The sequence below is a fragment of the Talpa occidentalis genome, unplaced genomic scaffold (assembly GCF_014898055.3).
Source record: "Talpa occidentalis isolate TD23 unplaced genomic scaffold, MPIMG_talOcc4v2.1 talOcc4.4, whole genome shotgun sequence".
NCBI classification, from domain to species: Eukaryota; Metazoa; Chordata; class Mammalia; order Eulipotyphla; family Talpidae; genus Talpa; species Talpa occidentalis.
Genome location: NW_023604295.1, coordinates 137940383 through 137956225, shown reverse-complemented (window position 1 = coordinate 137956225; position 15843 = coordinate 137940383). Strand labels below are relative to the sequence as shown.

At 38.0% G+C, this 15843-nt stretch overlaps 2 protein-coding genes across 18 annotated transcripts in view; both read right to left on the bottom strand.

Annotated features, from left to right (window-relative positions):
• LOC119257989 (disintegrin and metalloproteinase domain-containing protein 25-like) overlaps positions 1-15843 on the bottom strand; it is a 94084-nt gene that overhangs the window by 70254 nt on the left and 7987 nt on the right. For 13 of the 17 annotated variants that reach the window (XR_008554036.1, XR_008554038.1, XR_008554035.1 and 10 more), the window contains exon 1: positions 517-694. The exons of the other annotated variants lie outside the window; for them this stretch is intronic. The gene's annotated coding sequence lies outside the window, so the exon portion shown is untranslated. Of the gene's footprint in view, positions 1-516; positions 695-15843 lie in introns of those variants that run through there. 17 annotated transcript variants of the gene reach the window in all.
• LOC119257987 (disintegrin and metalloproteinase domain-containing protein 25-like) lies at positions 5447-10387 on the bottom strand. Its single transcript, XM_037526455.2, has 2 exons — positions 10349-10387; positions 5447-8086 (listed from the first exon to the last, which is right to left on the bottom strand). The coding sequence occupies exon 2, from the start codon at positions 7937-7939 to the stop codon at positions 5771-5773; it is 2169 nt and encodes a 722-aa protein (XP_037382352.1). The 5' UTR covers positions 7940-8086; positions 10349-10387; the 3' UTR covers positions 5447-5770.

Below are 15843 nucleotides of genomic sequence, written 5' to 3'. Positions count from 1 at the left end.
ATGGTGATTGCTATCAATTATGTTATTATTGTAAAGGAATATAATTATTTATGAATAACACATTACAGATGAGAGAGTTTAAGCAAATAATACCACCAGAATTTATTCCTAAGACCTATCTTGGAAGCATGTGACAGTGAAGCACTCACCAGAGAATATTTTAGCTAGATTCTATTTGTCCTCATTATATTATTTTTTCAATAACTTGAGAACTCACCTCCTGAAAGTATATAGCATTTTCATCAGTGCTGTGCTATCACTTGGAAAGGAACATACATCAGTTGAACTGTTAAAATTGTCTTTTATAATTTTCTTTCTCCCGAGAGTTTTATCAAGTTTATCAATTTCTGTACTTTAAAACAGGTGACATTGAGTAGAATTGGGGAAAATAAATGTTGGAGATCTCACTCAAGATCAGAAATCTTCATAAAGTCACATGTGGTTTGTGTCTATGTATACTCATTCATACAAAATATCTAGTGTTTCTCTTTACAGATAAATTCTTGAATGACTCACCGGCAGAAGATATAACAGTTCCCATGGTTTTTCTAACTATAGCCATATACTTGGTTAGATTTTTCTGCCCATTTTATGAGCAGGGAATTACTTGAGTGCTCACATGACAAAGAGAAAATTATTCTACTCCTTTCTGTCTCTGATGTAATCAAATTCTAGATCTAGTTACTTAGTAACAGGATTTACCCAGTTCTACAAACCAGGGTAACTTGTTTATATTTTTGTTAACATTGAGTTCAATTTTCTTTCAATTTCCCATGTAATTTTTCTTCAATATGAATAAAGCTAACTATATTTCCTAGCTGATAATTTTGGAGCCAGAAAGTGTGATCAAAACTCCCAGAGAGTTGCAAACAAAATCATTACAGACAGACAGACAGACTCCAAGACAAATCATGACAAAGCTGTTGAGAACCAATGGCAAAGACAGAATATTAAAAGTATCAAGAGGGACCTCCCTGGTGGCTCAGCGGTTGAGCGCTGGACTGTGAAGCTGCCCGCAGCCTCTGCAGCCCCAGTTCAATCCCTGGCCACCGGGGAGGGTCCCACATGGCTCCCAGACCTCTCCTGCCGTGCCCACTGCTCCCCTCAGCAGTGTATTTCGGTCCTTCTGCCTGTTCTGCTCCCCACTCTGGCCCTGGTGGATTCTCTCACCCTCCCACGCTTCTGACTGTACCCAGTGCTTGTATAAATAAATAAATAAATCTTTAAAAAAAACCACAAAAGTATCAAGAGAAAAAAGGGTGACCTATAAGGTACCCCAATCAGACTAATAGAGCAGATGAATAGATCGAGGAGACATGTGACAATATTCAATATTCTGAAATATTCAATATTTTATAGGTTTACTCATTTTGTGACATGTGTTTCTTAACATTACTTCTCATTCCTGTTCAGTGGAAAGTTTGCAAATGCCTCAAGTTATTTATCCAGGATACGTTTGACGGGCGCATAGATACAGATTTTGGGCTTTATGATTAATATATGTTCATTTTAGTATATGTCATTGTTTGAAAATATGGAAACGTTTCCACCTGACCTATAACTCAGATTATTATTGCTCAGAGTATATACATATATGGTCAGGCATAAGAAAGATTTAAAACAGTTTTTAACGGTTATCACCATCTTGTAAAACAAAACCAATGTGTTCGAATTTAAATGACCCAGGACATTGCTTACATTTGATATGTTCAATCAAAACTTTTATTTTGTCCTATCTGCAGTAGATAAAATGTTATCAAATTACACTCTTCATTAACATTTCCCTGTAACTAAAAATTTTATTATCTTTTCAAATGCTTACTGGCTATTGGAGAGACTCTTTTACAAAGGGACTGACTTCTTTGGTCAATTTCTATTAGAATATACTTGATATGCGATCCCTATATTCTCAATATGATCATTTTAATGTGTTTAAAAGCATATCTTGAAATATCAAGTCTTTCATTTTCATTTTTAATGATATTTTTATTTAAGAGAAAGACCAGCTTATTCCCAATGTCCTATTTAATAAGTGAGTTTTCACTCACAGATTTTATTTCAAGTAATTTAGTTTGTTGTTGGTTCATAAAGTTATTGTTCTCTGTATTCATTTGGTAGTTTATTCATTTACCTTTGACACTCATATCTTCAATCCTTCTTAAGTGGTCTTCGTGTACAATGTAAGGGAGAGATACAGATACACTGTTCCTGTATGGCTCTCAGTTGCCTAACACAACTATTGAAGTACATTTGGACTCTGTACTATTTCACTGGTCATTATTTACATCTTATTTTCTATAGGCCTAAATACATAGTAGTTTTTTCTTTTTCTCATGTTATTAGGTGAGTGGGGTTTCTAGAGACATTGTGTGAAGAGCTAGGTAGACTTTCTCCTTAGTGCAACCACCAGTTAATGATGAAAATAAAACAAAACAAAACAAAACAAAACAAAAACCTGTCTTTTGAAATTGGTCGAATGGCATACAAGAAGAAATGGAGAAGTTTTCTCTAAAAAAAATTTCCAAATCTTGGGAAAAGCAGAAATCAGCTCTGGCATTTGACCTAGGTTATTCTTCTCCCTACATCAGTGCTACTTGCAGTATGTGGATAGACGGCACCAAGAAAAAATGGGTTCATTGCACCCTTATAATAGCCTCATCTTGCCCTTTGTTTTTACCCAAGCTGTTCCCCTCAGCAGTGTATTTCAGTAGATCTGACTGTTCTGCACCACACTCTGTCTCTGGTGAATCCTCTCACCTTCCCTGTCCCCCACCTCTGGTCTGCACCCCAGTTCTTATATGCATAAATAAATAAACCTTTAAAAAATCAAAATTTATGATTAATTACTAGAAGAATAAAATAAAAGGGGGGAAGCAGGAGAAATTATAAATAGTAACAAGATGATTCAGATATGGAGCAAGAAGATATAAAAAAACTGTGACTAATAATTTAAGAATAGAAGAATAATTACATTCTATGAAATAGAATGTAGACTATCCGTAGCGAGTTGGAATATATATAAATATCTCTTTTCACTTTAAGGTCTCTAGTATTAATCATGCTAGAATATTTGATATATTCCATATATTTCTTTTCTCATATTTGTATACTTTTTCCTCTTTTGTAGATCTCTGAAGGGTGGGGGAGGGGAAGGGTCTACAATGACCTCGCCACCAGATAATTAATTCTGAAATCTGATGTGTTAACTGCTATTTAAACCATTCACTGAATTCTTTCAATATTATAAATGGTAGAACTACCTAAAGAGATAGTTTTAGGTGGATGAGATTGAGAGGAAGAAACTCACATTTTGGGAAAGTTCAATTTTGTTTAGGTGGGTGTGCTATTACAAATATTTCATATATGACTATTGTGTGCCTGGAGTTTGAGAGAAAATTGAACTTTGCTATTTTTTGGCATGAGTTTACAAGTATAATTTCATTAAATATCAGAATTTTGACATCAGTTGTCCTAAGATGGCTTAAATAAAGAGCTTTTTTATATTTGTAGTTTTTGTTTAACAGGGACATACATCTGAGAAATTTTGAAAAGGTTTATTATATTACATGCATTATTTTATCTTCACAATAGCATAAATATGTATTATTTTCAAGCATGTTCAGCTCAATTGCTATGAGACATAAATGGAATCTCTGGTTTTAGTTTTGAAAAGAAATCACCAAAACCTTTTCTATTGTAATTATGCCATTTTCATTTACTAATAATGGTTAAAAATTCAGTGGCTCCACATTTGACCAATGTGTCAGTTTTACCTATTCTGATTCATTTTCTAAGAGAGGTCATGGATGGAGAGAATTTTTAATTTTGATGAATCCTAAGAGTTTTTATAATTTAGTTTTCATTGTTCTGAAAGGTTTGTGTGGCTATATCATGAAGACAGATCTTACAAATTCTTATGTATTTTCATTTTTATTCTGGCCCAAGCTACAACTCAGTTCCCTTTGTATATCATAAGGTGAAGGTTTGTGTTTGTTCTCTTCCACATGGATCTATCACAAAAATGTCTTCAAAAGAATTTTGTGATCCCTAGTTTTTGTTATTGAAAGTGGAAAGACCATATAAATTTATTTCCATTTCTACCATTTCAAGTTATTCATGAGGGACATTGGATAAATAATCTATTATGTAAATATCAGATGGTGATAAAAATATAGGAATAATTGTAACATACTTTTCTTTCAGTTAAAAGAACTCAGTTTCCTTGCACTGAAGAGACCATGAAAGGCTTTCCTTTGTCTTTTAATATTCTATATCCAGAAAACAAAATGTTGTACCATCTATTTTTCTTATCATCAAGTCATGTAATTAATTTAGTATGTAAATTAATTTTTGGCCTAATTTTGTAAATATTTGGCCTATCCATTATTAGACCAATGTAAAATTTTTGCATATGCCTTTGAAGTCTCTAACAATTTGGTTAAACAGGCAAATATTATTTCATAATAATCTGTAATCTTAAGTGTCTTAAGGATTTTCAAAACTTTTAACCCACTCTCTAGAAACCAATTCCACATAGTTTTGTTATTAGTTGCTGTGAAATATTTCTCAGAGGAATCCTACAATATCATCCCTAAATTTGTTTTCTCCCCTTATAAAAGGGGACATAGATAACATATTAATTTGATGTTAAATTGCATGAAAACAAAGACAAATACGTATCCTCAAATTTATAAGCTTCCTAAAAGTCTGTTTTATTTTAACATATTATTACCTATAATTTTGACCATTGTTTAAAAATATGACATATCAAAAAATTAAACAAATGTCCTTATCATTCATAATCTTTCCTCATATACTGACCATGAAATGTTACAATCTTTTGTGATTTACTGACACTTATTGTTTTACCTGTATCTTTGAATAGTCTGTTTCTTCTTCAGAGAGGCTCAAGATGTGAACTTTGATTAGTATTCTAGAAAATCAATATCTCATCATTTTAAGTTCACAAAAATGGACCTACCAGATGACCCAGCAATACCTCTCCTAGCTACTACCCAATAATACAAAAATAGTAATTCAAAGGGAAACAAGCTCCCTATGTTCATTGCAGCACTAGTTGCAATAGCCAAGCCATGGGAACAAATTAAGTCCCAACAACAGATAAGTGGATCAGGAAGATGTGCCATCTAAGTCCATGGATACAAGATGGGTAATGAAAAGATAAGTCTTGCCATCTATGAAAACATGGATAGAAGTGGAGGGGGGTTATGTTAAGCAAAAATTATCAAAATAGAAAGACAAATACTGGATAGTGTCACCTACATGTGGAATATAGAGAATCAAATGAAGGCAATGCATGTTGTGGTAGAGCATTCTCTGTGAGAAAAAGCAGATAACAATGGAGGTCTATTTGAAACTGAGATCCAGTAAATTAAACAGACACACGCACCCTGTCAATGAGCTGTGTCTTGGCTGGAGGAAGTGGGGGGAGTATAAAATTCATGAAAAAATTGAATAACAATTGCTTTGATAAGGGAAAGTAGAAATATTTGAGGAATTAACATATTTTGCAAATGATTTAATACATCATGTTTATGAACCCAAATATAAAAAACTCAGGATTTCAATCAATAAACAGTGACACATGGTGTACCATTTCTATTTCAAGGAATCTAAAACTTAATGTATGGGCAAGTTCTTTGGGGATTGAATTTCCCTTTTGTATTCATATGTTTTTCCTTTTCTTCTGTGAATTCAAAACATTCTTTACTTCTTTAGACTGAAGTTGGAAACATTAGCTCATCTTAGGTTAGTAGATAGATTCTTCTGATTCTTCTTCGCTGTTTGTCTCAAAGGTCAGCAAAATCATAACAAGCACAGAAACTATAAAATAATATAAACGTATCAACCAAAATCCGAGAAGGTATATAAAATTTTCTTCTATGGGTTCTTGTCTTGGAGGGGGTGGGCCACTGTCGACACTACCTCCATATCCTGCTTTCTGGCATGAGGGTGGCTCCCACTCTGGGTCGCAGTGGCAGTTATGTCTATTGTTACAGACCCCACTCATGTTGCAGGTCTCCCGTGAACAGTAACTATTCCAGAGTATTGTAGGGACACATTTCCTCTGGAGGCAGATATGGTCCATACCACATTCTGTTCCGTCTTTCACTTCCCCAATGTCAGGAATGGTCATCCCAAAATGGTAGTCTGTACCCCAGCAGGTTACCCCATTGAAGTGGGCCCAGTGCACTGTAGTGTGATCGCTCAGAAGGGGGAGTTCTCTCACACCATCACACTGAACCCTCCCACACAGGACGTCTGCGATTGCACATTTGACATAAGCAGGACCTTTCCACCCACAGTGACCAAAACGGTCTCCTCGGGTGTTCACTTCACTATAGCATATGTGATTTGCATTCTTAGCCTCTTTGCCAAAAATTTGCCTACACTGCTCCACACGGTCGTTGCATCTCTTTTTATAGCAGTGGCCACTCTCTGAGCAAGGAACCCCATCCTGCACATACACATCTTCTGGACAGAGGTAGGATGTTCCGTTGCACCACTCTGGAAGGTCACATTCGTTTTCCTGCTTTCTACACAATGTGCCTGGTGGCCTGAGTTTGCAGTATTTGCAACAAAGCCCAAAGGCACAGGCAGCCCCAGGTGTCAGGGTGCAGTCCGACTGACAGCAGGGATCATTTGCACAGGAATTGATGCAACCACAATCACACTCTTCTCCTTCTTCCACCACACTGTTCCCACAGCGTGTGTGTTTGAAGATGATGTCTGAAGGTACCTTTAGACATGTTGTTTTGCCAACATAATTCCAAAAGGCAGCATAACTGCAGTTGCTAAACTTAGTTGCTCTCACTTTACTTGGAAGCATGATGCAGTTCCTGCTTCCACAGGTACAAAAGCTGTCATCATGGAGCATTCCCAAGTTATGACCGAGCTCATGTGCCACAATGTAGGCAAAGTCATAGAGCAGGTCAGAAGTGAAACTTTCAACTGCGCAGTTATATACCTGCGAACATACTGCTCCTACGTAGGCTAAGCCAAGATCGTCACCAAAATCTTGCTTTACAAAAGCATGTGCAGCATCATGTGGCAAGCGGGCTTCAAAGCCTTGCCTCTTCCATTCACAAAATTGAAACAAGAAACGGTTAATGTCATCTACTGGAAGGAGGTTTGATTCAGTCCAGACTTCAATGCCCATTAAAACTACTTCAACTTCCAGGGACTTGTAGAAACCACCCACATCATTTATAACAAGGCACACATCTGCATACACCTTGGAGACATTACTCTCTTTATAAAGGTACCGGTTGTGGTCGACCACCACTGCCAGCTCCACAATCTGCTGGTGGGTCCACCACCCTTCATACCCGCTCTGCATCAGCGTGGGGTCACTGTCCTCCTGAAACTTCAGCTGTCGTGCTATTTCTTCATCTGTTAACCCACATCTCATGGGTAGGCCTGTCTCCTCGCTGTCCAACTTGTACACCAAGTGTTCAAATATGGTAGAATGTTCTTTGGGCTCGATTTCATAAATGGTGTCATTTATCTGTAAGATTCCTCTAAGGCCACCAAAACAGGTGCTGAGGACCACCAGGGACTGTGGGTCCCCCACCACATAGCCATGATAGTAGCAGTCATTCTGGACAACTGGATGGTCCTCAATGAGGGCACCCTGGTCGGTGTAGCTGAACACCGGCAGGTGTCTGGCCAGCAGATGCTTCTGGACTCTCACGTGGACAATGTGTCTCTGTCCCCCAAAGTGCAGGCTGTAAGAGAGCCAGTCCTGAGGTTTCACAACTCTGTCAGGGCCTGTCACTCTGCGGGGAATCACCACTTCTGGGGGACTGTGGAGCTGGGCGTGCCCCATCCGAGCCCACCCCCAGTGGGACAGAAACAGCCTGAGCCAGAGGAGTAGGAGAGAGAGCCTCACTGGCACCAGGGCCTCCTGCCCTGCCATCGTGGAGCCAGCACATGGGGCTACTGGGGAGCAACAGGGGGTGGGGCAGGAAGCATCACTGATGTGTCTCTTCCCTCTGGCATGGCTGTGCAGGGCTGGCCTTGACCCCCTGTCCTCTGGCAGTGTCACAGCCCCAGGGCAGCAGCTCTAAAGAGAAAATAGAAGGAGGGGCTGAGTCAGGCCAAAGGGAAGAAGGGAGAGGATTTGGCTAAATGGATCAGAGTTCAGCTAAGACAGGAGCCCACACTGTTTTGTATCTGCCCTGAGACATGGTGAGCCAGGGACACCGTGAGGGTGTGGAGAGCAGGGAGTGGACAGGCTGACACCTGACATCCAGATGTGTGCACATGTGGATTCATTGCTCTCTCATCTAAACACAGGGATGTGTACGAACATTTCCTCAGTAAATGTGTAAACAAAAGAGTATAGAAATGTGTACAGAACATGTTTTGATAGACAAGTTTTGATTAAACACATAGACTGGTATAAATACTAATATATAGGTTTTCCTTTCAATTGTAATTGAGAATTTAGTCATGATTCTCAGATCAATGTTAAAATACTAACATTTATTATTTCTTATTGTGCATATATTTATACAGGTAACATTTATATGTGTCACCTATGTGTATATGTAGCCAACATAGTACATTTCATAGATGCTATTATTTATATCACATATATAATTTATTATATTTAATATTTGTTTAACCTATTATTTCTTGACTATTTCCTCTATGCATTATTTTTCACCTAATCCTGTCAGCATACAAGGATCAAAGCATCAATTTCCTACACACACATTAGTATCTACCATGATGGTTATCATCTGCAGATAATGGTCTGGAGAAGCAAATGCTTGGGTGAACAGGTAGATATTTGTGTTAGTCCTTGATTATATCTTAATAAGATAAGACCATGTTTCAAAACTTCTGGACAAATGAAATGGAAAAAAAAATGCTAAATGAAAATGAACTGTTGGAAATTGGTGTATATTGATGGCAAATAAAGTCCTTTTGGAAATGTAAACAAAATCAATACATCCCAAAGGCAGAAACAAAAGTAATGGGGAAGTTAAAATTTTACAGGAGCAAAGATATCAAAGTCCTTGCATTTGGGGATGAAAAGGTAACCAAATCCAAGTTCAACTCTCAAATGTATTGATCTCAAATCAAATTTACACATATATACCTTATTTGGTAAATGCAGAAATAAATGTATCTCAGTAACTTAAATGTTTGCACTTGTTACTGAAAATGAGCAATCTTGTGCTAGCCCATGGCTTGGCTGCCAACTCTGAAAGTAATTCACGGAATATTTATGGAAATTTTAAAATGTGAAAACACCCAAATTGTGATGTGATATTTAGGATATCCTAAATATCCTTTAGGATATTTCAATAATTTATGCTCTTAATATTTCATCTTTCTTATCGACATTTCTTAACTTTGTGATTTGTAGTGAATTCTTCTTCAGTATATTAAATCTCATTTGAAATTATATGTTGTGTGTTTTTCCTGGAATACTTGTTATTAAATTTCACAATGTTAGTTTAAATTGTAACACCAAGAGTTCTCCATTTGGTGTATTCAATAATGGATCTGGTGTTTTCATTTAATTTTCTGTGTTTTTTTTTTCTATAACAGATAATTTATAGGGAAGTTGTTTCAGTCTGTACATCCTCATCATCATTAAATTAATATTTGTTCTCATACTATGTGTGTATTTTTCTAGTGCTAAAATGAAGAATTTCACAAAATGCTTAAAGTTCATCTGTAAAATGTGAGAAAACATCTGTAAAATGTGAGATAACATAACTATTTGCTCTCTGTGTCTCTCATTACATCTGCTGATTATTATGCATTATGAGTTATTATTGTGATAGACAATAATTGTAAATAATATAGCTGTTGAGTGTGAGTTTTGCCAATATAATACCACCAGAATATTTTCCTAACATCTTGTCTTGCAAGCAGGTGACAGGAAAATGATCTCCAGAGAATATATTAGCTAGACTACATTTGTCTCAGAACATTATTTTATTCCAGAGCTCAGAAGCACATCTCTTGGAGAATCTAGCATCATCATCAGTGCTGTCTATCATTTGTAAAGGAAGAGAATTTCAAGTGACATGTCTTTCATAAATATTTGTCTACCCAAGTTTCATCAAGTTGATCAATTGCTATACCCCAATTTCCATTTTGGTTCTTACCCTCCTTCAGTAACAATCAATTAAAACATAATTTTGTGCTTTTGAAAAGTGACGTTAAGTAGAATAGGGGAAAGTAAACGTAGATCTTACTCAAAACCAGAAATCTTGGTAAAGACACATGGTGTGTGTGTGTGTTATATTCAAGCCTACACAAATATTAGTGCTTCTCCTTACAGATAAATTATTGAATGACTCACCAGCAGAACAAATCCTAGTTCCCATGGTCCTTTGTAAGGATAGTTAATTAAAAACGGTTAATCATTACTGCCCATAATTATGAGTAGAAATTTTTCTTGAGTGCTCACATGACAAAGAGAAACATAATTTCTACTCCTTTCTGTCTGTCTCTGATGTAATAAAATTCCAGATCTAGTTGCTTAGTAACAAGATTCATCCAGTTCTACAGACCAGGGCACTAGTTTATGTTTTTTCCTCACTTCGACTCTTCAATTTCTTTTCAATTTCCCACAGCATTCATCTTCAATATGAGAAATCTAGCTATATTTCTTATGACATTTTATGGATCCAGAATGTGTTATCCAAAAGGCCCAAAGACCTGCAAACAAACTCGTAACAGACAAACACCAAGACACAATATGACAAAGCTCTTGAGAACCAATGGCAAGGATATTAAAAATACCAATAAAAAAGGGTGACCTATAGGGGAACACCAATCAGACAGAAGTATCTGGAAAGTAGTCAAGAAGACATGTCACATACACACCATGGCAAATTATACAGACACAAGAAAGGATGAAATGCAGCCATGTCCAACAAAATGGAGGGACTTTTTAGCAAATTATATGCAGCAAAGTAAATCAGAACAACAAAAACAAATATTGGACATTCATGCAACATACAATTTGACAAGGTAAAATACTATAATAACTAGTAGACATCAACAAGCATCCTGAGGGTTCTAAGGTTGAGGCAGGCAGGAGGGAACAGGACAAGGAAACACAAAAGATGGTGGAGTGAACACAACAAAAATAAATTGAATGGGATTACATATGAAAGAAATGAAATCATTAAAGAATGATTTGGAAAATATGCATTTTACTACATGCCATGATTTTGTGCCAAAAGGCCAAAGAAATGAGAGTTCCTATGTTCTTCTGAAAGGGTTAAATTTATTATAGAATTCTGAAGTAACACAATAATAAAAATCACAAGAGTATTATGCGTAAAATTAAATAAAATTCAATGAAGAGGTTACTATGTCACACCAAAGTTACATTATTAGAAGAAATAGATTCACAGATAAGCAGCCCAATGTCAGAAGGAAAACAACACAACTCCTTTTTTTTTTTCAATTAATTTTTTAGCACAACAAATGCGTGAAATAAAGTGATCAAAATATTGGTTAGACAGCTGTGATTTGAGGTGAGAATTCACAAATCAACCGGTGTGATTATTATCAGTTCCCATTTATTTACTTGTGCCCATTATTATTTTAAATATTTCTGAGCTGTAAATGATGTGATTGTTCATAATTATTCTATATCATCTATCTTCCTCCTCTCTTACTTTCTGAAAGTTTCCATTACATGTTACCTGTTTATTAGAAATTTAATCTTGCTGATAAGTGGTATGAAGAATGGCTTTTATTTATATTATAAATTGAGAATAAATATGATTTCTTTTTTTAATTGTTTTAAAGATTTTATTTCTTTTTACTTAGAAGAACTGGGGTACAGGCCAGAGGTGTGGGGGGTGAGAGGATCCACCAGAGACAGAGTAGGGAACAGAAAAAGCAGAATGACTGAAATACACTGCTGAGGGGAGCAGCGGGTGAGTCAGGAGAGGTCTGCTGCACCATGTGAGTCAGCTCCCTGGCCCGGGATCAAACTTGTGCTGCAGTGGCTGCAGATAGCTTCATAGTGCTGAGACTTAACCCCTTGCACAACCAGGGCGGTCCTAAATATGATTTCTTTATTACTGAAGTCATCGGCAATACTGTTGCCTGTTGAGTATCTGTTTCATTGCCCTTATTTGAAAAAAATTAAAATTACATAAAAAATTCCAGAAAATTACATTTTATACTAAATTCTGTGCCCATGTTGACCTCTTTTTATTTGAAAATATTAGTGCAATGAACAATGATGAGTTACTGCTAATTGAGCAAGGGTTTTTAAGTATTCATATTAACCCCTCTTCAATTGCCAGTGCATTGTCAACGATATATTTATAATTAGAATCACTTTCATCTTGTGACTTTAATTGATTTTACCATTCTGTTTTCTAATTTGTTTCTTTCAAGTCTCATTTCATGATGAAAAACATACCATGAACTAAATTTGACAAACCTCCACCTACTTTAATGAAACACCTGTGTTGACATGAACTGTATATTTGAGGAGGTTCAGACTGTGTTGTCTCTTTCTAAACCAAGGGAGGGCAAGAGTCAGAGAGAGGTCAAGCTGTGTCACACAAAACCCAGGCTAAGCTGTCACTATCTCAGCTTTTTCATACATTATATTTAATTATTTATTTAATATGATGTACATAATTTTATACTTTCAAAAATACTTGCTACCCTATAGTTTCATAGTATGGATTAGTTTTCTGTGTGCTTTCTAGAAATGTAATGGGAGTTTCCTAGGAGTGTTATTCCCCATTCATAATCTACTGTATGTTTTATTTTATTTGATATTTTGTAAGTTCTCCCAATTTATGATATGGATTTCTTAATATTCCTTCTCATCTATGTTTGGTATAAAGTGCATGAATATACCACAAGTTGTTTATTCAGCAAAGCCTTGACAGGCTGTTGGCTGCAGTTTTTGGACCTTGTGATTAATATAGCAATTATCATTTTAGTACCTGTCATTTGTTGAAAATATGTAAAGATTTCCATTGCACCTCTAGCTCAGATTGTAATTGCTCAGAGTATATACATTTATGCTCAGGCATAAGAAATAGTTTAACAGTGTGCCAATGAGTTTGGAATACGTAGCACATTTCAAAGTGATCAAAAAGGTCTCCGGTGGGTGTGTTCACTTCACTATAGCATTGGTGCTTTGCACTCTTAGCCTCTTTGCCAAAAATTTGCCTACACTGCTCCTCACTGTTGTTGCATCTCTTTTCATTTTAGTGACCACTGTCTGAGCAAGGGACCCTGTCCTGCACGTACACATCTTCAGGCCAGAGATAGGATGTCCTGTTGCACCACCCTGGAAGGTCACATTCATGTTCCTATTTTCTACACGAGGCGGCTGATGGCCTGAGTTTGCAGAATTTGCAATGAAGTCCACAGCACAAGCAGCCTCGAGTGACAGTAGTCTGAGAGGAGACACGGATCATCTGCCACAGCAGAAGCCACATGTCCTCCTTCCACCACCACCCCTTTCTGGACTTCTCATCTAACCCTGTCAAACTGCAGCAGGCAGGACATCAACTGTCCTTCAGGGAGATCACTGTCTAATGTACTTGTAACAGGGGTGTCCCCAGGAAAAGGGGAGGTTCCAGGTTCCCTGCCCCACCCGAGGGAGGGTGGAGCCGAGCAGGGAGGAGGAGAAGATAGAGAGGAGACTGGGGAAGGAAGAGGGGTGGAGAGCTAGGAGACCTGGCGGAGGCACGTGGAGCAGAGAGACATGTGAAGGAGCTGCATTTGCTTCTCAGTCCTGGACTGGGTGAAATAGCCATGGGTGAGAGTCGCTGGGGAGGTGACAATGGCAGCTTTTATCTTGGTTTTGATTTTGTTCTTTTCTTCCAAGACTTGTCTGGTTATTCCTAACCCTTTTCTATGGGTCCCCATTGGAAGGTTCTTTAGCTTGTGGCAGGCTTTGGGGCCTTGCTCTGGGCCAATCCTGCTTGGGTGGACTTTTACCCACGAGGGGACGGGTAACTTTGGCTGCTTGATTTGAAAACTATATTCTATATCTTCTCTGTATTGCACACTAATTGCATTAAAGTTCTTTTCCACAAAGGTCTGTATGTTTTGTCTGGATGCGACAGATGGTAGAACCTATTTAGAGCAGGCAAGTTTGGGGGGGTTCTCTGGTACCCCTCTCCCTGCCTGTAAGCCCCTGACACAGGTGCTGGGGACAACCAGGGACTCCAGGTTCCCCTCCACATAGCCATGATAGTAGCAGTCATTCTGGACAACAGGATAGTCCTCAATGAGGGCGCCCTGGTCGGTGTAGCTGAACACAGGCATGTCTCTGGCCAGCAGATGCTTCTAGACTCTCACGTGGACAAAGTGTCTCTGTCCCCCAAAGTGCAGGCTGTAAGAGCCAGTCCTGAGGTTTCACAACTCTGTCAGGGCCTGTCACTCTGCGGGGAATCACCACTTCTGGCGGACCGTGGAGCTGGGCGTACCCCACCCGAGACCACCCCCAGTGGGACAGAAACAGCCTGAGCCAGAGGAGCAGGAGAGAGCCTCACACACAACAGGGCCTCCCTGAAATTTCAGTTCATCTATCCACAACTTTCCTGCAACTTCTCATTTTCTTAAATTTATTTTTAGATACCATTGGGATTATCTAGTTTGCCTTTCAGAATAAACTTCTATTACATATATCCCACATGGAGTTGTTACATATCTCACATCTCACTTTAAAACTGAAGTTCAATGGAGTTGAGTGCTGAGTATTATTTTCCAATTTTGATGTAACTCTAAGTTTGAATATTGGCCCCACGGGCAGTAGAAAAGAAAAAAAATAAATTCTGGTTAACCCACCTTTGAACTTACACCTGAGTGGCATGGGATTGAATAAATTCCAAGTAGATTGGCATTTTTCTTGACTATGAATTAGGGGAGATTTTATTTTATAATTTAAATAACGGGTTTTATATCTATACACACATTGTTATATTTAGGGAAACATGGAGCTTATTTTTACATTGTAAGTTCTCAAATGTTCTGACAACCTATATTCTGTCCACAAATGATGAACTCCCGGAAGACCTTTGCATGTTGCTATTATTCTCCTGTTGATCAGGAATGCTGGGTTTTTTGTTTGTTTGCTTGTTTGTTTTGGGAAAAGTTTCCCAGAGAATGTAAAACATGAATTCAAAGGGACACAGGCCCTCCTTCATGCACTGCAGCAGTATTTACAAGCTCTAAGCCAAGGAAACCTAAAGTGCTCACTGACACAGGAGTGGGCTAGGGAGATGTGGCATGTGGATCAGTGGGCTGCGACTCAGCTTCCCAGAGAAAGGTGTGCACTTGCCATTTGCAGCAACATGGATGGAACTGGCAGGGAATATGCTCATTCAGAAGCAGAAACACAAAATTTGAAGAATTCACTCCTCTTGGGTTATAGAGAAACAAAGCAAGGGACACACAGAGCTAACTGCAATCATCCTAGAAATCTGAGTGTAGAATTGAGTCTACCAGAGGGTGAGGGGGAGGGATTGTGGGCAGCGGAGGAGTTACTTGGTGCATAACGGCCAAGGGTGGAGAACTGTGGGCCCCTTGGTGCTGGGTGTGGTGGGCATCTGGAGAGGTGTGCACATATACCTCTGAATCATATGCCGTTTCCTTAAACTACTGTTATCTCAGTAAAAATTATATACAAAACAAAAAATAAGAAACACCCGTATGTTGGACTTCTGTGCTCTAAATGAAACTAAGATAAGGACAATAGCAGAGTTCAGTCATCCCTAAGAAACCACACCTCTGTGATAACTGTGGTGTGCTAACAGGAAGAAGTAGGTATCACCCCAAGGACTGGAGATCACAGAGGAA

Excerpts from the sequence above, each read along its gene's own strand:
- LOC119257987 (XM_037526455.2), bottom strand. The coding sequence starts at position 7,939 with ATGGCAGGGCAGGAGGCCCTGGTGCCAGTGAGGCTCTCTCTCCTACTC.